At 44.3% G+C, this 22,261-nt stretch overlaps 1 protein-coding gene across 1 annotated transcript in view; it reads right to left on the reverse strand.

Moving 5' to 3' along the window:
- The window catches only part of usp53b (ubiquitin specific peptidase 53b), a 49,201-nt gene that overhangs the window by 17,664 nt on the left and 9,276 nt on the right, over positions 1-22,261 (reverse strand). Inside the window, exons 8-10 of the mRNA XM_023998039.3 lie at positions 17,578-17,683; positions 11,132-11,278; positions 8,244-8,393 (exon numbers count right to left, since the gene is read on the reverse strand). Of these exons, the coding sequence (XP_023853807.3) occupies positions 8,244-8,393; positions 11,132-11,278; positions 17,578-17,683 (403 nt within the window). The remainder of the gene's footprint in view (positions 1-8,243; positions 8,394-11,131; positions 11,279-17,577; positions 17,684-22,261) is intronic.

Raw genomic sequence — 22,261 nt, forward strand, 5'->3', positions numbered from 1 at the left:
AACGCAGTGCCCTTGTTTGGGTGTAGGGCCTGATCAGAGCCTGAAGGTACGAGGGTGCCGTTCCCCTCACAGCTCCGTAGGCAAGCACCATGGTCTTGTAGCGGATGCGAGCTTCAACTGGAAGCCAGTGGAGAGAGCGGAGGAGCGGGGTGACGTGAGAGAACTTGGGAAAGTTGAACACCAGACGGGCTGCGGCGTTCTGGATGAGTTGTAGGGGTTTAATGGCACAGGCCGGGAGCCCAGCCAACAGCGAGTTGCAGTAATCCAGACGGGAGATGACAAGTGCCTGGATTAGGACACTGCGCCGCTTCCTGCGGGAGCAGGGTCGTACTCTGCGAATGTTGTAGAGCATGAACCTACAGGAACGGGTCACCGCCTTGATGTTAGTTGAGAACGACAGGGTGGGTCCAGGATCACGCCAAGGTTCTTAGCACTCTGGGAGGAGGACACAATGGAGTTGTCAACCGTGATGGCGAGATCATGGAACGGGCAGTCCTTCCCCGGGAGGAAGAGCAGCTCCGTCTTGCCGAGGTTCAGCTTGAGGTGGTGATCCGTCATCCACACTGATATGTCTGCCAGACATGCAGAGATGCGATTCACCACCTGGTTATCAGAGGGGGGAAGGAGAAGATTAATTGTGTGTCGTCTGCATAGCAATGATAGGAGAGACCATGTGAGGATATGACAGAGCCAAGTGACTTGGGTGTATAGCGAGAATAGGAGAGGGCCTAGAACAGAGCCCTGGGGACACCAGTGGTGAGAGCACGTGGTGCGGAGACAGATTCTCGCCACGCCACCTGGTAGGAGCGACCTGTCAGGTAGGACGCAATCCAAGCGTGGGCCGCGCCGGAGATGCCCAGCTCGGAGAGGGTGGAGAGGAGGATCTGATGGTTCACAGTATCAAAGGCAGCCGATAGGTCTAAGGATGAGAGCAGAGGAGAGAGAGTTAGCTTTAGCAGTGCGGAGCGCCTCCGTGACACAGAGAGAGCAGTCTCAGTTGAATGACTAGTCTGAAACCTGACTGATTTGGATCAAGAAGGTCATTCTGAGAGAGATAGCAGGAGAGCTGGCCAAGGACGGCACGTTCAAGAGTTTTGGAGAGAAAAGAAAGAAGGGATACTGGTCTGTAGTTGTTGACATCGGAGGATCGAGTGTAGGTTTTTTCAGAAGGGGTGCAACTCTCGCTCTCTGAAGACGGAAGGGACGTAGCCAGCGGTCAAGGATGAGTTGATGAGCGAGGTGAGGTAATGGGAAAGGTCTCCGGAAATGGTCTGGAGAAGAGAGGAGGGGATAGGGTCAAGCGGGCAGGTTGTTGGGCGGCCGGCCGTCACAAGACGCGAGATTTCATCTGGAGAGAGAGGGGAGAAAGAGGTCAAAGCACAGGGTAGGGCAGTGTGAGCAGAACCAGCTGTGTCGTTTGACTTAGCAAACGAGGATCGGATGTCGTCGACCTTCTTTTCAAAATGGTTGACGAAGTCATCAGCAGAGAGGGAGGACGTGTGTGGTGATTCCAAAATGAAACATGGTCTAGTGTTGTGTTTTTGTTGGTGAGGCACAGACCTTGTATAACTATCAGCTTAACGATGGATAGTTCAAGTAAGATGTTAAAATGTCTTCCATCTTTTGTGAACCTGTCCATTTTGCCTTCATGTTTCATCATTACAATTTGGCAGAGCTCTTCTGAGAACCTTAAGTTCATTGCTAAGCTTTTTTATTTATTTATTTATTTTTAACTAGGCAAGTCAGTTAAGAACAAATTATTATTTACAATGACGGCCTACCCTCCCTAACCCAGACGACGCTGGGCCAATTGTGCACCACCCTATGGGACTGCGATACAGCCGGGATGGAACCCGGGTCTGTAGTGACGCCTCTAGCACTGCAATGCGGTGCCTTAGACCGCCGCGCGACTAAGGATCCCAAGAATAGCTCAAAGGATAGCCCAGCTGTTAAAAGGAAAGCATTGCTTTTATGGCTCTTGTCAATAAATTATATTTTATAAATACATTTTATAAATAAATTATATCAATAACCTACTTTCTTTTATTCATTAAAGACAGATTATGTTTGCCGTTGGCTATGTTAAAGGGACATTACACTCCAAAATCAACATTTGCAAGCTCTTTTTAGACCTCAATGTAGTCTAACATCAAGATGAATCCACATTGGATTGTGTAAATGTATCTGTATGCCAACACCAAATGAATGGAAAATATAAGCACCTAATAAGATCTGGAAATGATTTGGTCATTAATGTTCTGATTCATTTGATGTGGCTGGATGTCACGTTCCTGACCTGTTTTCTGTTAGTTTTTGTATGTGTTAGTTGGTCAGGACGTGAGTTTGGGTGGGCAGTCTATGTTTTCTGTTTCTATGTTGGTTAATGGGTACCTAATATGGTTCTCAATTAGAGGCAGGTGGTTTTCATCTCCTCTGATTGAGAATCATATTAAGGTAGGTGTTGTCACATTGTTTGTCGTGGGTGGTTGTCTTCCGTGTCTGTGTTTGTTTGCACCATACGGGACTGTTTCGTTCGTTCATCGTTTTATGTAGTCATTTTTCCTGTTCGTGCGTTCTTCGTGTTATATGTAAGTTCGTATGTTCAGGTTTGTCTACATTCGTTTTGTTGTTTTGTAAGTATTCAAGTGAAGTTCGTGTTTTTCGTCTTCACTTAAATAAATTCATTATGTCTAAATACAACGCTGCAGTTTGGTTCAATCCCTGCTCCTCCTCTTCGGATGAAGAGGAGGAGGAACGTCTTTACTGAACCACCCACCAATCCAGAACCAAGCAGCGTGAGTTCGAGCAGTGGACATGGGAGGACGTGTTAAATGGAAAAGGTTGCTACACATGGGAGGAGATCCGAGCTGGAAGAGATCGCCTTCCATGGGAACAGCTGGAGGCGATTAGGAGAGCGGAGGCAACGGGAGAGAGAGACCGGATTTATGAAGGTACACGGCTAGCACGGAAGGCCGTGAAGAAACTCCAAAAAATTATTGGGGGGGCTAAGAGGTAGTGGGCCAAGGGCAGGTAGGAGACCTGCCCCATTTCTCAGGCTAACCGTGGAGAGCGGGAGTACGGGCAGACACCGTGTTACGCAGAGAGCGCACGGTGTCTTCTGTACGTGTGCATAGTCCGGTGCGGGTTATTCCACCTCCCCGCCTGGTAGGGCTAGATTGAGCATTGAGCCAAGTGCCATGAAGCCGGCTCTACATATCTGGCCACCAGTGCGTCTCCTTGGGCCGGCTTATATGGCACCAGCCTTACGCATGGTGTCCCCGGTTCGCCTACATAGCCCGGTGCGGGTTATTCCACCTCCCCGCACTGGCGGGCGACGGGGAGCATTCAACCGGTAAGGTTGGCAGGCTCAATGCTCAAGGGAGCCAGTACGCCTACACGGTCCGGTATTTCCGGCGCTACCTCCTCGCCCCAGCCTAGTACCACCAGTGCCTACACCACGCACCAGGCTTCCAGTGCGTTTTCAGAGCCCTGTTCCTCCTCCACGCACTCTTCCTATGGTGCGTGTCTCCAGCCCAGTGCCTCCAGTTCCGGCACCACGCACTAAGCCACCTGTGCGTCTCCAGAGCCCTGTACACACTGTTCCTTCTCCCGTACTCGTCCTGATGTGCGTGCCCTCAGCCCGGTGCCACCAGTGCCGGTACCACGCACCAGGCCAATAGTACGCTTTGAGAGTCCAGTGTGCCCTGTCCCTGCTCCCCGCACTAGCATGAAGGTGCGTGTCCTTAGCCCGGTGCCTCCAGTTCCGGCACCCACGCACCAGAGTCTACAGTGCGCCTTATCCGGCCAGAGCCATCCGTCTCCCACGCCATCTGAGCCATCCGTCTCCCCAGCGCCATCTGAGCCATCCGTCTCCCCAGCGCCATCTGAGCCATCCGTCTCCCCAGCGCCATCTGAGCCATCCGTCTCCCCAGCGCCATCTGAGCATCCGTCTCCCCAGCGCCATCTGAGCCATCCGTCTGTCCCGAGCCATTAGAGCCGCCCGTCTGTCCCGAGCCGTCAGAGCCGATAGTCAGTCAGAGCCGCTAGAGCCATTCGTCAGACAGGATCTGCCAGAGCCGCCAACCAGACAGGATCTCCGAGCCGCAGCGCAGCCGCCAACCAGACAGGATCTGCCAGAGCCGCCAACCAGACAGGATCTGCCAGAGCCGCCAACCAGACAGGATCTGCCAGAGCCGCCAACCAGACTGGATCTGCTAGAGCGCCAGTGAAGCCATGAGCGTCCAGAGCCGTCAGCCAGCCATGAGCGTCTAGAGCCGTCAGCGAGCCATGACGCTCAGAGCCGTCAGCCAGCCATGAGCGTCTAGAGCCGTCAGCCAGCCATGAGCAGCCAGAGCCGTCAGCGAGCCATGAGCAGCCAGAGCGTCAGCGAGCCATGAGCGTCCAGAGCCGTCAGCGAGCCATGAGCGTCCAGAGCCGTCAGCGAGCCATGAGCGTCCAGAGCCGTCAGCCAACCATGAGCGTCCAGAGCCGTCAGCTAGCCATGAGCGTCAGAGCGTCAGCTAGCCATGAGCGTCCAGAGCCTCAGCCAACCATGAGCTGTCCCTCAGCCCAGAGCTGCCATGTATCCAGACTGCCCCTCAGTCCAGAGCTGTCCTCTGTCCGGAGCTGCCCTTCAGTCCGGAGTTGCCCTCTATCCTGAGCTACCTCTCTATCCTAGAGCTAAATCAAATCAAATCAAATCAAATTTTATTAGTCACATACACATGGTTAGCAGATGTTAATGCGAGTGTAGCGAAATGCTTGTGCTTCTAGTTCCGACAATGCAGTAATAACCAACAGTAATCTAACCTAACAATTCCACGCTACTACCTTACACACACACACAAGTGTGAAGGGATAAAGAATATGTACATAAAGATATATGGATGAGTGGTGGTACAGAACGGCATGGCAGATGCAGTAGATGGTATAGAGTACGGTATATACATATGAGATGAGTACTGTAGGGTATGTAAACATAAAGTGGCATAGTTTAAAGTGGCTAGTGGTACATGTATTGCATAAAGATGGCAAGATGCAGTAGATGATATAGAGTACAGTATATACATATGAGATGGGTAATGTAGGGTATGTAAACATTGTATTAAGTGGCATTGCTTAAAGTGGCTAGTGGTACAATTTTACATAATTTCCATCAATTCCCATTTTAAAGTGGCTGAGTTGAGTCAGTATGGTGGCAGCGGCCGCTAAATGTTAGTGGTGGCGTTTAACAGTCTGATGCCTTGAGATAGAAGCTGTTTTTCAGTCTCTCGGTCCCTGCTTTGATGCACCTGTACTGACCTCGCCTTCTGGATGATAGCGGGGTGAACAGGCAGTGGCTTGGTGGTTGTTGTCCTTGATGATCTTTATGGCTTCCTGTGACATCGGGTGGTGTAGGTGTCCTGGAGGGCAGGTAGTTTGCCCCTGGTGATGCGTTCTGCAGACCTCACTACCTCTGGAGAGCCTTACGGTTTGGCGGAGCAGTTGCCGTGACCAGGCGGTGATACAGCCCGACAGGATGCTCTCGATTGTGCATCTGTAGAAGTTTGTGAGTGCTTTTGGTGACAAGCCGAATTTCTTCAGCCTCCTGAGGTTGAAGAGGCGCTGCTGGCCTTCTTCACAACGCTGTCTGTGTGGGTGGGCCAATTCAGTTTGTCCGTGATGTGTACACCGAGGAACTTAAAACTTTCCACCTTCTCCACTACTGACCCGTCGATGTGGATAGGGGGGTGCTCCCTCTGCTGTTTCTGAAGTCCACAATCATCTCCTTTGTTTTGTTGACGTTGAGTATGAGGTTATTCCCTGACACCACACTCCGAGGCCCTCACCTCCTCCCTGTAGGCCGTCTCGTCGTTGTTGGTGATCCAAGCCTACCACTGTAGTGTCATCCGCAAACTTGATGATCGAGTTGGAGGCGTGCATTGCCACGCAGTCGTGGGTGAACAGGGAGTACAGGAGAGGCTCAGAACGCACCCTTGTGGGGCCCCAGTGTTGAGGATCAGCGGGGTGGAGATGTTGTTACCTACCCTCACCACCTGGGGGCGCCCGTCAGGAAGTCCAGGACCCAGTTGCACAGGCGGGGTCGAGACCCAGGGTCTCGAGCTTGATGACGAGTTTGGAGGTACTATGGTGTTAAATGCTGAGCTGTAATCGATGAACAGCATTCTCACCTGGGTATTCCTCTTGTCCAGATGGGGAGGCAGTGTGCAGTGTGGTTGCGATTGCGTCGTCTGTGGACCTATTGGGTCGGTAAGCAAATTGGAGTGGGCTAGGGTGTCCGGTAGGGTGGAGGTGATATGGTCCTTGACTAGTCTCTCAAAGCACTTTCATGATGACGGAAGTGAGTGCTACGGGCGATAGTCGTTTAGCTCAGTTACCTTAGCTTTCTTGGGAACAGGAACAATGGTGGCCCTCTTGAAGCATGTGGGAACAGCAGACTGGGATAAGGATTGATTGAAATGTCGTAAACACACCAGCCAGCTGGTCTGCGCATGCTCTGAGGACGCGGCTGGAATGCCGTCTGGGCCTGCAGCCTTGCGAGGGTTAACACGTTTAAATGTTTTTACTCACCTCGGCTGCCAGTGAAGGAGAGCCCGCAGGTTTTGGTAGGGGGCCGTGTCAGTGGCACTGTATTGTCCTCAAAGCGGGCAAAAAAGTTTTTTAGCCTGTCTGGAGCAAGACATCCTGGTCCTCGACGGGGCTGGTTTTCTTTTTGTAATCCGTGATTGACTGTAGACCCTGCCACATACCTCTTGTGTCTGAGCTGTTGAATTTCGACTCGATTTTGTCTCTGTACTGAGACTTAGCCTGTTTGATTGCCTTGCGGAGAGAATAGCTACACTTTTTGTATTCGGTCATGCTTCCGGGTCACCTTGCCCTGGTTAAAAGCAGTGGTTCGCGCTTTCAGTTTCACGCGAATGCTGCCGTCAATCCACGGTTTCTGGTTTGGGAATGTTTTTATCGTTGCTGTGGGTACGACATCATCAATGCACTTCCTAATGAACTCGCTCACCGAATCAGCATATTCGTCAATATTGTTGTTGGACGCGATGCGGAACATATTCCAATCCGCGTGATCGAAGCAGTCTGAAGCGTGGATTCAGAGTGTCGGACCAGCGTTGAACAGACTGAGCGCGGGAGCTTGTTGTTTGAGTTTCTGTTTGTAGGCAGGAATCAACAAAATGGAGCGTGGGTCAGCTTTTCCGAAAGGGGGCGGGGAGGGCCTTGTAAGCGTCGCGGAAATTAGTGTAGCAATGGTCCAGTGTTTTTCCAGCCCTGGTAGCACAATCGATATGCTGATAGGATAGAGCTACCTCTCTATCCTGAGCTACCTCTCTATCCTGATCTACCTATCTGTCCTGAGCTACCTTGTCCCGGAGCTGTCCCTTATTTTGATGTTACCCTGATATTAGGTGGGTGGAGTAAGAGGGTGGTCATTCTGAGGGAGAGACGTAAGCTGGGATTGACTATGGTGGGTGGGGACCTCGCCCAGAGCCTGAGCACCACCGTGGTCAGATGCCAACCCTGACCCTCCCCTAGACTTTGTGCTGGTGCGCCCGGAGTGCGACCTTAAGGGGGGTTATGTCATGTTCCCTGACCTTTTTCTGTTAGTTTTATGTGTTAGTTGGTCAGGACGTGAGTTTGGGTGGGCAGTCTATGTTTTCTGTTTCTATGTTGGTTAATGGGTACCTAATATGGTTCTCAATTAGAGGCAGGTGGTTTTCATCTCCTCTGATTGAGAATCATATTAAGGTAGGTGTTGTCACATTGTTTGTCGTGGGTGGTTGTCTTCCGTGTCTGTGTTTGTTTGCACCATACGGGACTGTTTCGTTCGTTCATCGTTTTATGTAGTCATTTTTCCTGTTCGTGCGTTCTTCGTGTTATATGTAAGTTCGTATGTTCAGGTTTGTCTACATTCGTTTTGTTGTTTTGTAAGTATTCAAGTGAAGTTCGTGTTTTTCGTCTTCACTTAAATAAATTCATTATGTCTAAATACAACGCTGCAGGTTGGTTCAATCCCTGCTCCTCCTCTTCGGATGAAGAGGAGGAGGAACGTCGTTACACTGGATCTACTGAATTGATGGCCTGGGACTTATCTCAACATAAGAGCACTTTTGAGGTTGTGTTCAAAGTTTTGACATGACTTCTGCAACATCTGCACAAATAGATAATCTATGAGATATTATAACCATTTTTCTCAATTAATTTGAAACAGACCCCAACACATTAATTTAAACACTCACCTCTTTCACGGTGGCGTCATCAAAGAAGACCCATTTTGAGGACTTGGTGTGATAAGCGAACGCAGAGTAATGTTTGCTGGAGAAACAAATCATTCCCACGAGACGTAACTCACTCCTTTTGGCGTTCTCATCAGTGACCCGGTTGAACAGCTGAAATATGACATACATGCAAAGATGGCATACACGAACAATGCATACATATTATCAATTAGGATAGGAATCGTCAACCAACTTTGACACTTAGTTAATACTCAAGCAACCTTAATACAGCTATCCAGTCTGGCTACTTTACAGACGCCTGCCAGATCTCACAACACCTGGATAGGATTTAGTCAGACTGAAATGTGAACATAAACAGTGGACAATCATGTTGTCTCTTTGTGTGTGAGCTATTTCACATTTGGAGTGTGTTCATACTTTTGTTCTTTGATCATACTTTACAATATGTGCCCCTAATAACTTTGCATTTAAATGGTCGTTACAAAGGCAGGTACAGTGTAATTACAATTACATATAGCTACATACTACTAACAATTGTTATACCTGATTGTGGCATGAATAAATTCAAGGATTTACGAATAATATCAAGGTCATGTTTCACAATGTGTCCCTAATACCGACATACTGTAGGCAGGTGCAGTCAGTGTAATTATAGTGTAAGCACACATTGTAACATATAACTTACATCTGTTATACCTGATATAACACTACACCTAAAGTTCCCCTATACATGTAGTTACACAGTAATAACTGCAGTAACACCATTGTAATGCTGTCAGCTTTTCCTGATTTGTTAATCTGTTGTTATTATATTTTGAAAACAAGCAATTGAGTAATATCTCACATATTTGCAAATATTTGATTTGGTGTTTTTTGTTTTCTTTCATGATAAGATAAGATCTTAATTTTTAAGTTGTATTCTTCAAAATGGAGGCGTAGTTACTTTATTTTAGCAGATAAAATGAGACCACTGGAAATCTTACAGATTGAACTTTTAAGGATAATACTGTATACTGAAGATTTGCCTCTGGGGGTGCTTTTGAAACCAAAAGGGCCCACTAAATGGAATAAAATATTGTGCAGAAATTATATAATTGGACACCCATGTAAGAGTTAAAAATATTCTAAAATTAAGGACTGTGTTGTTGAATGGGATTGGGGTGCTTGCAATGCCCAGGATTGTGGGTTTGAATGGCACTGGGGACACCCATACAAAAATGACTAAGTTGCTTTGGATAAAAGTCTGTATACACTAGCGTTCAAATGTTTGGGGTCACTTAGAAATTTCCTTGGAACCTAATAACATACCAAAATACCAAATACTTAGACATTATTTCCTTGGTTTTGAAAGAAAAGCAAAAAWTTTTGTCCACTAAAAAAACATCTAATTGATCAGAAATACAGTGTAGACATTGTTAATGTTGTACATGACTATTGTAGCTAGAAACGGCAGATTTTTTATGGAATATCTACATAGGAGTACAGAGGCCCATTACCAGCAACCATCACTCCTGTGTTCCAATGGCACGTTGTGTTAGCTAATCCAAGTTTATCATTTTAAAAGGCTAATTGATCATTAGAAAACCCTTTTGCAATTATGTTAGCACAGATGAAAACTGTTGTCCTGATTAAAGAAGCAATAAAACTGTCCTACTTTAGACTAGTTGAGTATCTGAAGCATTTGTGGGTTCGATTACAGGCTCAAAATGGACAGAAACAAAGACATTTCTTCTGAAACTCATCAGTCTATTCTTGTTCTGAGAAATTAAGGCTATTCCATGCGAGAAATTATCAAGAAACTGAAGATTTTGTACAACGCTGTGTAGTACTCCCTTCACAGAACAGCGCAAACTGGCTCTAACCAGAATAGAAAGAGCAGTGGGAGGCCCCAGTGCACAACTGAGCAAGAGGATAAGTGTCTAGTTTGAGAAACAGACGCCTCACAAGTCCTCAACTGGCAGCTTCATTAAATAGTACCCGCAAAACACCAGTCTCAACGTCAACAGTGAAGAGGCGACTCCATGATGCTGGCCTTCTAGGCAGAGTTCCTCTGTCCAGTGTCTGTGTTATTTTAACCATCTTTTATTTTTATTGGCCAGTCTGAGATAGGGTTTTTCTTTGCAACTCTGCCTAGAAGCCCAGCATCCCGGAGTCGCCTCTTCACTGTTGACATTGAGACTGGTGTTTTGCGGGTACTATTTAATGAAAACAAAATCTGCCGTTTCCAGCTGCAATAGTCATTTACAACATTAACAATATCTACACTGTATTTCTTATCAATTTGATGTTATTTTAAAGGACAAAAACTATGCTTTTCTTTCAAAAACAAGGACATTTCTAAGTGACCCCAAACTTTTGAACGGTAGTGTATATTGTTTTTATTATGAATTATTATTGTTATCTTATTCTGTATTTGTCACGCCCTGACCATAGAGAGCCCTTGTTTCTCTATGGTGTAGTAGGTCAGGGCGTGACGAGGGGGTGTTCTAGTTTAACATTTCTATGTTGGTGTTTTGGTTTGGTTCCCAATTAGAGGCAGCTGGTAATCGTTGCCTCTAATTGGGGATCATATTTAAGTAGCTATTTTTCCCACCTGTGTTTGTTGGATATTATTTTGTGTTTGTGCATGTGCACCACGTAGTCACGTTTCGTTGTTCGTTTAATGTTTTGTTTTGCTTAAGTTCCACTTGATAATAAAGATGTGGAACTCTACGTATGCTGCGCCTTGGTCCAGTTCTTACGACAACCGTGACAGTATTATTGTTATTATTAAAATACATTTATTAATATTCAATAATCTTGTATATGAACCATACAGTCAGCCGTCAAGACAAATTTTAGGTAAACAAGTAGCGACTAAACCTCCATTGTGTATTTTTAACTCTTACCCCCGAGAGGTTGAGATGTGGACCCAGTGACCTAACCACATCCTCTGTAAGGTCAGACTGCTCTGCGTCCCACACAAAGCCAATGGTGACGATCTCTGGGCAGTTCAGGAGAACCCGACGGATCTTGATGCTCTGGCCACAGTTGCTCTGCAAAGAAGATGAGAAACTATCATCCATGAGAGATAATTAAAAGCAGAAATCTATATATAAATCTATGTATTTTATTCCAGAAACCTTGTCAATTTTGCCATGAAACATGTTGCATCATATTGGAATCATAAACTATAATATATACAGGACTATGGTAGCACTTTATAATAACTCCACGTAATAAAGCATTCATAACGGATTAGTAAATAGTTTAATAATTTATTAATCACTACTCCCACATTTGTAAATGTTAGTAACCTAGTAACTATTTATAAACAACTTCTAAATTATTGAATAATGATGTATAAGATGTTTAATAAACCATTTCCTAATTGTTAGTTTAAGTCTTTTTGTGTCATCTAAAGTGACTCATCTAAAGTGTGGGCTATATATACTTTATAAATGTTTTGAGCGACCAGTGTCACAAGATATGCTATTGGTAGATATTCCAGCAGTCTCAAAATGGCCCCCAGAATTTATCAATGGTTAAACAATAAGCACACAACACAGAGGATCTTTAAGAAAATATATTGAAAATTATATTCCAAAACAGTCACACTGCTGTAATAGTGTGATGTGTACCTTTATACAAATGCTGAGAAAAATAACAAAAATGCTAAAATATGCACACACAGTGTTTTCGGAAAGTATTCAGACCCCTTGACTTTTTCCACATTTTGTTATGTTACAGCCTTATTCTAAAATGGATTAAATAACAAAAAAATCCTCAGCAATCTATACACAATACCTCACAATGACAAAGCAAAAACAGTTTTTTAGAAATGTTTGCAAATGTATTTAAAAAAAACTTAAATACCTTATTTACACAAGCATATATTCATGATATATTCGAAATTGAGCTCAGGTGCATCCTGTTTCCATTGATCATCCTTGAGATGTTTCCACAACTTAATTGTCCACCTGTGGTAAATTCAATTGATTGGAAATAATTTTGAAAGGCACACATCTGTCTATATAAGGTCCCACAGTTGACGATGCATGTCTGAGCGAAAACCAAGCCATGAAGTCGAAGGAAAGGTCCGAGACAGGATTGTGTCAAGGCACAGGTCTGGGGAAGGGTACCAAAAAATGTCTGCAGGATTGAAGGTCCCCAAGAACACTGTGGCCTCCATCATTCTTCAATGGAATAAGTTTGGAACCACCAAGACTCTTCCTCTTCCAGGCCAAACTGAGCAATCTGGGGAGAAGGGCCTTGGTCAGGGAGGTGACCAAGAACCCGATGGTCACTCTGACAAAACTCTATAGAGTTCCTCTGTGGAGATTGAAGAACCTTCCAGAAGGACAATCATCTCTGCAGCACTCCACCAATCAGGCCTTTATGGAAGACTGGGCAGACGAAAACACCTCCTTAGTAAAAGGCACATGACAGCCCCCTTGGAGTTTGCCAAAAGGCACCTAAAGGACTCTCAGACCATGAGAAACAAGATTCTCTGGTCTGATGAAACCAAGACTGAACTCTTTGGGCTGAATGCCAAGTGTCACGTCTGGAGGAAACCTGGCACCATCCCTACAGTGAAGCATTGTGGTGGCAGCATCATGCTGTGGGGATGTCTTTCAGCAGCAGGGACTGGGGGCATAGTACAGAGAGATCCTTGATGAAAACCTGCTCCAGATGGCTCAGGACTTCAGACTGGGGCGAAGGTTCACCTTCCAACAGGACAACAACCCTAAGTACACAGCCAAGACAATGCAGGAGTGGCCTCGAGACAAGTCTCTGAATGTCCTTGAGTGGCCCAGCCAGAGCCCGGCTTGAACCCGATTGAACATCTCTGGAGAGACCTTGAAAATAGCTGTGCAGCAACACTCCCCTTCCAATCTGCAGAGGAGAATGGGAGAAACTCCCCAAATACAGGTGTGCCAAGTTTGTAACGTCATACACAAGAAGACTTGATGCTGTAGTCGGTGCCAAAGGTGCTTCAACAAAGTACTGAGTAAAGGGTCTGAATACTTATGTAAATGTAATATTTCTGTTTTACTTTTTAATAAATTAGCAAAAATGTCAAAAAAACTGTTTTGCTTTGTCATTATGCGGTACTGTGTGTAGATTGATGATAAGAAAAATACAATTGAATCAATTTTATAATAAAGCTGTAACGTAAGAAAATGTGAAAAATGTCAAGAGGTCTGAATACTTTCCGAAGGCACTGTACGTGTTTTTTTGGCAGTGACTTTTCTACCAAAACCAAAGTGTGGATTGCAGTCACTCCTTTAGACAGTCGAAACTCAGTTAACCCAGAACTAAAACCTTGCGTGTACGTGTTTGCGAAGTCTATCCTCGCAAAAGGAAACTCTCCGCCAAAGCCTCTGCCCTCCTACCGCTAATTTCACTACACGCACGAAGCAGTCAACGTTTAACCTTTTGTCAATATGTTTTCACTTTGTAAAAAATCGTGCCCAAATTAAACTGCCTCGTACTCAATACTTGCTCGTACAATATGCATATTATTATTACTATTGGATAGAAAACACTCTCTAGTTTCTAAAACCGTTTGAATTATATCTGTGAGTAAAACAGAACTCATTTTGCAGCAAACTTCCCGTYAGGAAGTGAAAAATCTGAAATCGGGGCTCTGTTCCAGGGCCATCCTATTAATTTGCCTGAAATCTATGGATCTACATGCACTGCATACGCCTTCCACTAGATGTCAATAGGCAGTGAGAGGTGGAATGGGGTGTCTAGCTTGATCTGAGGCCGAACAAGAGCTTTTGGAATGAYGTGACCAGACTTTTCATTGTTCAGGAAGGCGCGAGAAGGGACCMAAGGTTGCRTTCTGAAAASCTTTCTGTATAGACGTTAGATATCTCCGGCTCTGATTTTATTTGATATATGTGTTAAAAACATCATAAAGTAGTTATTTTAAACCGAGTTATATCAGTTTATTGCGATTTTCGGCATTTTCTTTTCTTTGCGTTATGGTGAAGTTGGACACTCCTGCGCCACATGGCTAGCTTTGGTTGCTAATTCGACAGGTGAAGAGGACATTCTACAACCAAACAACGATTATTCTGGACAAAGGACCCCTTGTACAAGATTCTGATGGAAGCTCATCAAAAGTAGGAACCATTTATGATGTTATTTCGTATTTCTGTCGAAAATGTGTAGTCGTATTTTTCGCCCTGATTTTGGGCGCTGTCTCGCTATAACGTAAGCTGTATGTCGTACTAAAGTTATTTAAAAAGATCTAACACAGCGGTTGCATTAAGAACTAGTGTATCTTTCATTTGCTGTCCAACATGTATTTTTTAGTAAAGTTTATGATTAGTTATTTGATTAGATTAGGTGCCTCTCCAAGATTTCTCCGGACAATTGTTTTTGCATTTTGACTACGTATTCACATTGTAAAACCACGATTTGTACCGCTAAATATGCACATTTTTGAACAAACCATATATGTATTGTGTAATATGATGTTATAGGACTGTCATCTGATGAAGACTGTGAAGGTTAGTGAATAAATTTATATCTTTTGCTGGTTTTTTCGCTCTCGCTACCGTTGCGTTGAATGAATGCGGTTGTGTGGTTGGCTATTGTAGTAAGCTAATATAATGCTATATTGTGTTTTCGCTGTAAAACACTTAAAAAATCTGAAACATTGGCTGGATTCACAAGATGTTTGTCTTTCATTTGCTGTACACCATGTATTTTTCATAAATGTTTTATGATGAGTATTTAGGTATTTCACGTTGGTCTCTGTAGTTATTCTAGCTGCTTTGGTGAGATTTGTGATGGTGGCTGCAATGTAAAACTATGATTTATACCTGAAATATGCAAATTTTTCGAACAAAACATATGCTATACAATAAATCTGTTATAAGACTGTCATCTGATGAAGTTGTTTCTTGGTTAGTGACTATTTATATCTTTATTTGGTCGAATTTGTGATAGCTCCTATGCGGTAAAAAAATTGTGAAAATATGCGGTTGAGTCTTTTGCTATCGTGGTTAGCTAATAGAAATACATATTGTGTTTTCGCTGTAAAACATTTTAAAAATCGGAAATGATGGCTGGATTCACAAGATGTTTATCTTTCATTTGGTGTCTTGGACTTGTGATTTCATGAAAATTATATTATATGATATCCCTGTCGCGTTAGGCTAGGCTATGCTAGTCAGCTTTTTTGATGGGGGGATCCCGGATCCGGGTTTGTGACTCGTGAGAAGTTTTAAGCACTGCATACACCCAATCCTGGTACATCCAAATAATCAGTGACGAAAACCCAAACACTGAAACTACTCCTGCTCCTTGTCCTACGCAGTGCATACTTTTGCGAACAGATTCTTTGGTTTACGCACAGAATTTATCCTCATGAAAAGGGCTACCAAGTGAAATGTGTCTGCCGCATTTAATCAAACCCCTCTGAATCAGAGCGATGAGGAGGGTTGCCTTAATTCATCAACATCCTCGGCGCCCAGGGAACAATGGGTTAACGGTGTTGCTCAGGGGCAGAACGACAGATTTTTACCTTGTCAGCTCAGGGATTCGATCCAGCAACCTTCGGTAACTGGCCGAACGCTCCAACCCGCCCGGCTATCTACCGCCCAGAGCAGTCCATATACTGCTTACGAGGTAAGGAAGCACATATCTGAATACATTATTTCGCTGAACTATCCCATTACGTTTAAAACCTTACTGCCTTTAAAAGACATGTAAAGGTGCTGCCAAACAAAGCCACGTGTGAAAATAGTCTGCGGTTAAAAGACGGAGGCACTGCAGGCATTTAAAGTTTATACATGGAACATTTCTAACTGCAAATCATACATGTAACGTTTATACCTCAATCATATATCAGTAGTATTGAATAAATAAAAATCAACTAGTGAAAAATTGCTGTTGTGTGTAGGCTACATCTCCCTGTTTTATGATTATTTTGCGTTGGCGAGGTTGACAACATAAGCAAAACATTCCCATTACAACGCTTCCTCAAGTCCTGACATCAGATGTTTGACAGTTTTTGTGAATAAAATTGTCTATATATTTTCTTAAAGATCCTCTGTATTTTGTGCTTATTGTTTAACCATTGATATGTTCTAGGGGCCATTTTGAGACCTTCAGGAGCATCAGGTACTGCTGGAATGTCTACCAATGGCCATCTTTTTGTGAGAAATTACACTGGTATCTCAAAATATAAGTATTTTTAAAGTATAAATAGCCCACACTAGATGAGGCCATGCAAAAAGACTTAACTAATGAATAGAAAATGTTTTTAAGGACCTACATTAAACATATTTTAAATGGAGTAATGATGAATAAATGATGAATAAACTATTTACTAATCCTTTATAATTATTATTTACAGGTTGTTAATTATTCTTAATGTTGTTAATATGAAAATGTAAAACAACTTTCATTACAGAAAATACAAAAATAGCTTTAATATCTAACTTTAAGAATCCTGTGTGATATGATTTTTTTTTATTCAGGCACAGTAGAAAGGGTTAATGGAACAAAGCACTTGCACCAGGGCTGACGCACATTGAAGTGGTAGACCAGTGCTAGCCAATCGAGATGAGAGAGCAACAGTGGATAAGCCTTAACTGCTATTTATATCCCTAACACTAGTCTGGCAGCCTCTCCTTCAGGCCTGTTCCATCATCATGTCACACAGCAGAATACAGACAGTAGAAATCAGCTCGATGCGGGTTTGAATGAAATAACGTCTGGATCTGCATTCACTTGCTTTGGGATACTGCAGGTACAGTAGATATAATATATCGTTCTGATGGTCATACTTTAAGGGTTCAGTTCAATAAAACAGTATTGTAGTATTTACAGAGTAGCATTTATTGTGAAGATGTTTCCCATTGTATTTTATATCACAGAATGTTTTTGATACTGATAGAATAGCTGGTAGAATCCATTCATCGCTAGTTCCTTTACGTATTGAGAAGATGACAGTGATTTATAAACAAACAAGCATACTGAACATTGCTTCAGTAAGGGACTTTCACACAGTTCAGAAAGCACAATGACCCTCCACAACATGACCTGACTAACAGTCATTGACTAACAAAGTGATTTGATTGGACAAGGAGTTCTGGATTTCATGGGTTTGGACTATTTTGGGCATAGATTACATAAAAAATCCATTGGAGTCATGTACCGCTAGAAGCTGGGATGAGTTCCTCTAAATGACACATTGCAGTCACATTGTTCAGCACAAACTTTATGGCTGCATAGATAACAACATGGCCAAATGTCTATCAAAAACAAATATGTCACATTGGATATTAGACTTCAAACTATGGTTCACAATGAAAATGAGCAAGCAACATACCGGACAGTTCCGTAGGTCACCGATGGTGTTTGCCGCCTGCAGCAATTCCCCGAACATGTCCGACCGAAGCCTGTCGTTCTTCCCCAGGACGTGGCCCACCTGTTGGCTGGGACACAGAGGAGGCGGGATAATAGGGGTGTCTTTCTGCACTGTAAATCACATAAGCCTTATCCAAAAAAAACAGCAAGTGGAAGAGGAACAATGTATGTAGTGACCCTTAGCAGGCTAGTACGGTCACATTTCACATTAGCGCCTTACTGCCCTTATTACTGTGTAATTATTTCTGTAAGTACAGTACAGTTACTGTATAGTTACTACACTGTACTGACACACTGTACTTACACACAAGTTAAACAGTTATAATAGCATTGTAGTGTAAAGTCTTACCTACCACTAGCACATTATGCAGTTGGAGTACTTTGGAACTAAACGTTTAGTTGGACGACCTACCAGAGCAGTAGGTCTATTCTATAACTAGCTGTGCTTACACACCTGGTACAAGGCATTCACATAGGTTATTGTCTTATAGTTATCATAGAATGATGCCTATGCACTGTAATATCAAATGTTGTCAAATCAAATGTTATTTGTCGCATGCTTCATAAAACAACAGGTGAAATGCTTACGTACAGGTTTTTCCCAACAATGCAGAGAGAAAAATATAGAACAAATAATAACACAAGGAATACATACACAATGAGTAACGATAACTTGCTAGACACTGAGTGTACACAACATTAGGAACACCTGCTCTTTTCATGACATAGACTGACCAGGTGAACCCAGGTGAAAGCTATGATCCCTTATTGCTATCACCAGTTAAATCCACTTCAATCAGTGTAGATGAAGGGGGGAGACAGGTTAAAGAATGATTTTAAGCCATAAGACAATTGAGACATGGATTGTATATGTGTGCCATTCAAAGGGTGAACGGGCAAGACAAAATATTTAAGTGCCTTTGAAAGTGGTATGGTAGTAGTTGCTAGCGCATCCGTTTGAGTGGGTCAAGAACTGCAACGTTGCTGGGTTTTTCACACTCAATAGTTTCCCTTCTGTATCAAGAATGATTCACCACCCAAAGGATATCTAGGGCAGCATCCCTTTGGAACGCATTCGGCACCTTGTAGTTCATGCCCTGACGAATTGAGGCTGTCGATGTGCAGGGGTACGAGGTAATTGAAGTAGATACATTATTAATACAAAAGTATGTGAACACCCCTTCAAATTACTGTATTCTGCAATTTCGGCCACACCTGTTGCTGACAGGTGTAAATCGCGCACACAGCCATGCAATCTCCATAGACAAACATTGGCAGTAGAATGGCCTTACTGAAGAGCTCAGTGACTTTCAACATGGCATCGTCATAGGATCACCTTTCCAACAAGTCAAATCGTCAAATTTCTGCCCTGCTAGAGATGCACCGGTCAACTGTAGGTGCTGTTATTTTGAAGTAAAAACGTCTAGGAGCAACAACAGCTGAGCAGCAAAGTGTTAGGTCACACAAGCTCACAGAACGGGAATGCCGAGTGCTGAAGTGCCCAGCGCGTAAAAACCGTCTGTCCTCGGTTGCAACACTCACTACATACAATAACTGTTCGTCGGGAGCTTCATGAAATGGGTTTCCATGGCTGAGCAGCCGCACACAAGCCTAAGATCACCATGCACAATGTCAAGCGTCAGCTGGAATGGTGTAAGCTCGCCGTCATTGGACTCTGGAGCATTGGAAATGTGTTCTTTGGAGTGATGAAACATGCTTCACCATCTGGAAGTCCGAAGGACAAATTTGGATTTGGCGGACGCCAGGAAAATGCGACCTGCCCCAATGCATGGTGCCAATTGTAAAGTTTGGTGGAGGAGGAATAATGGGGCTGTTTTTCATGATTTGGGCTAGGCTACTTAGTTCCCGTGAAGGGAAATCTTAATGCTACAGCATACAATGACATTAATCTAGACCATTCTGTGCTTCCAACTTTGTGGCAAGAGTTTGGGGAAGGCCCTTTCCTGTTTCAGCATGACAATACGTGAGGTCCATACAGAAATCGTTTGTCGAGATCGGTGAGGAAGAACTTGACTGGCCTGCACTGACCCTGACCTCAACTCCATCGAACATCTTTGGGATGAATTGGAATGCAGACTGCGAGTAAGGCCTAATCGCCCAACGTCAGTGCCCGACCTCGCGAATGCTCTTGTGGCTGAATGGAAGCAAGTCCCCACAGCAATGTTCCAACATCTAGTGGAAAGTCTTCCCAGAAGAGTGGAGGCTGTTATAGCAGCAAAGGGACCAACTCCATATTAATGCCCATGATTATGGAATGAGATGTTCGACGAGCAGGTGTCCACATACTTTTGGTCATGTAGTGTATGTACATATAGGTAGGGGTAAAGTGACTAGGCATCAGGATATATTATAAACAGTAGCAGCAGCGTATGTGATGAGTCAAAATAGTTAGAGTTAGTGCAAAGAGGGTCAATGCAGATAGTCCGGGTAGCTATTTGTTTAACTATTTAGTAGTCTTATAGCTTGTGGGTAGAAGTTGTTTACGGTCCTGTTGGTTACAGACTGGGTGCATCGGTACCGCTTGCCGTGCAGTAGCAGAGAGAAAAGTCTATGACTTGGGTGGTTGGAATTTTTGTTAATTTGTAGGGCCTTCTTCTGACATCACCTGGTATAGACATCCTGGATGGCAATACCATGCGTAGCACCTTGCGGTCAGATGCCAAGCAGTTGCCATACAAAGAGGTGATGCAGCCAGTCAAGATGCTCTCAATGGTGCAGCTGTATAACTTTTTGAGGATCTGAGGGCCCATGCCAAATCTTTTCAGCCTCCTGAGGGGGAGGACTGTGTTGGTGTGTAAGGACCATGTTAATTTCTTAGTGATTTGGACACCGAGGAACTTGAAGCTCTTGAAGCTCTCAAACAAACTGATCATGTAGTCCACGATCAGCTCGTTTGTCTTGCTGATGTTGAGGGAGAGGTTGTTTTCCAGGCACCACACTGCCAGGTCACAGACCTCCTCTCTATAGGTGGTCTCATCGTCATATGTGATCAGACCTACCACCGTCGTGTCATCAGCAAACTTGATGATGGTGTTGTGGGTGAACAGCGAGTACAGCAGGGGACTGAACGCAATCGTGGGTGAACAGGGAGTGCAGCAGGGGACTAAGCACTCACCCTTGAGGGGCCCTTTGTTAAGGGGTTGGCGTGGCGGATGAGTTGTTGCCTACCCTCACCACCTGGGAGAGGCCTGTCAGGAAGTCTATGATCCATTTGCAGAGGAAGGTGTTCAGTCCCAGGGTCCTAAGCTTAGTGATGAGCTTGGAGGGCACTAAAGTGTTGAACACTGAGCTGCAGTCAATAAATAGCATTCTCAAATAGATTTTCCAGGTGGGAGAGGGCAGTGTGGAATGCAATAGAGATAGTGGATTTGTTGGGGTGGTATATGAATTGGGCTGGGTCCAGGGTGCCTGGGATGATGGTGTTGATGTGAGCCATGACCAGCCTTTCAAAGCATTTCATGGCTACAGATGTGAGTGCTACGGCGGGATAGCCATTTAGACAGGTTACCTTGGCGTTCTTGGGCACAGGGAATATGGGGGTCTGCTTGAAACATGCATTTATTACAGACTGGGTCAGGGAGAGGTTGATGTCAGTGAAAACACCAGCCAGCTGGTCAGAACATGCTCTAAGCATCCTGGTAATCCATCTGGCCCCGCGGCCTTGTGTGTTAACCTGTTTAAATGTTAACCTGTTTAAAGGTTTTACTCACATCGGCTGCAGAGAGCGAGATCACACAGTTGTCCAGAACTACTTCTGCTCTCATGCATGGTTCAGTGTTGCTTGCCTCGAAGCGTGCATAGAAGGCATTTAGCTTGTCTGCTAGGCTTGTGTCACTGGGCAGCTCGAGGCTGGGTTTCCCTTTGTAATCTGTGATAATTTGCAAGCCTTGCTACATCCGACGAGTGTCAGAGCCGGCGTAGTAGGATTCAATATTAGTCCTGTATTGATGTTTTGCCTGTTTGATGGCTCCTAGAAGGTCTTAGTGGGATTTCTTATAAGCGTCCGGATCAGTATCTTGCTCCCTGAAAGCAGCAGCTCTTGCCTTTAGCTCAGTGAGGATGTTGCCCTTAATCCATGGCTTCTGGTTGGGATATGTACTGTACGTACGGTCACTGTGGGGACGATGTCTTCGAGGCAATAAGTAATGAAGCCAGTGACTGATGTGGTAAACTCCTCAATGTTATCAGATGAATCCCGGAACATATTCCAGTCTGTGCTAGCAAAACAGTTCTGTAGCTTAGCATTCACTTCATCAGACCACTTCCGTATTGAGTGCATCACTGGTACTTCCTGTTTGAGTTTTTTCTTGTCAGCAGGAATCAGGAGGATAGAGTTATGGTCAGATTTGCCAAAGGGAGGGTATGGGAAACGCCTTGAAAGATTTCTGTGTGTAGAGTAAAGGTGATCTAGAGTTGTGTTGCCTCTAGTTGCACAGGTGACATGATGGTAAAATGAGTTAAAACAAAAAGTGCCCCCTCTGGAAAAATGCCCCCACTGGATGAGCATTTTCTTGTTTGCTTATGGCCCTATACACCTCGTTGAGTGTGGTCATAGTGCCAGCATCAGTTTGTGGTGGTAAATAGACAGCTATGAAAAATCTAGATGATAACACTCTTGGTAAATA

This window comes from Salvelinus sp. IW2-2015, linkage group LG13, assembly GCF_002910315.2.
Source record: "Salvelinus sp. IW2-2015 linkage group LG13, ASM291031v2, whole genome shotgun sequence".
Classification (NCBI taxonomy): Eukaryota; Metazoa; Chordata; class Actinopteri; order Salmoniformes; family Salmonidae; genus Salvelinus; species Salvelinus sp. IW2-2015.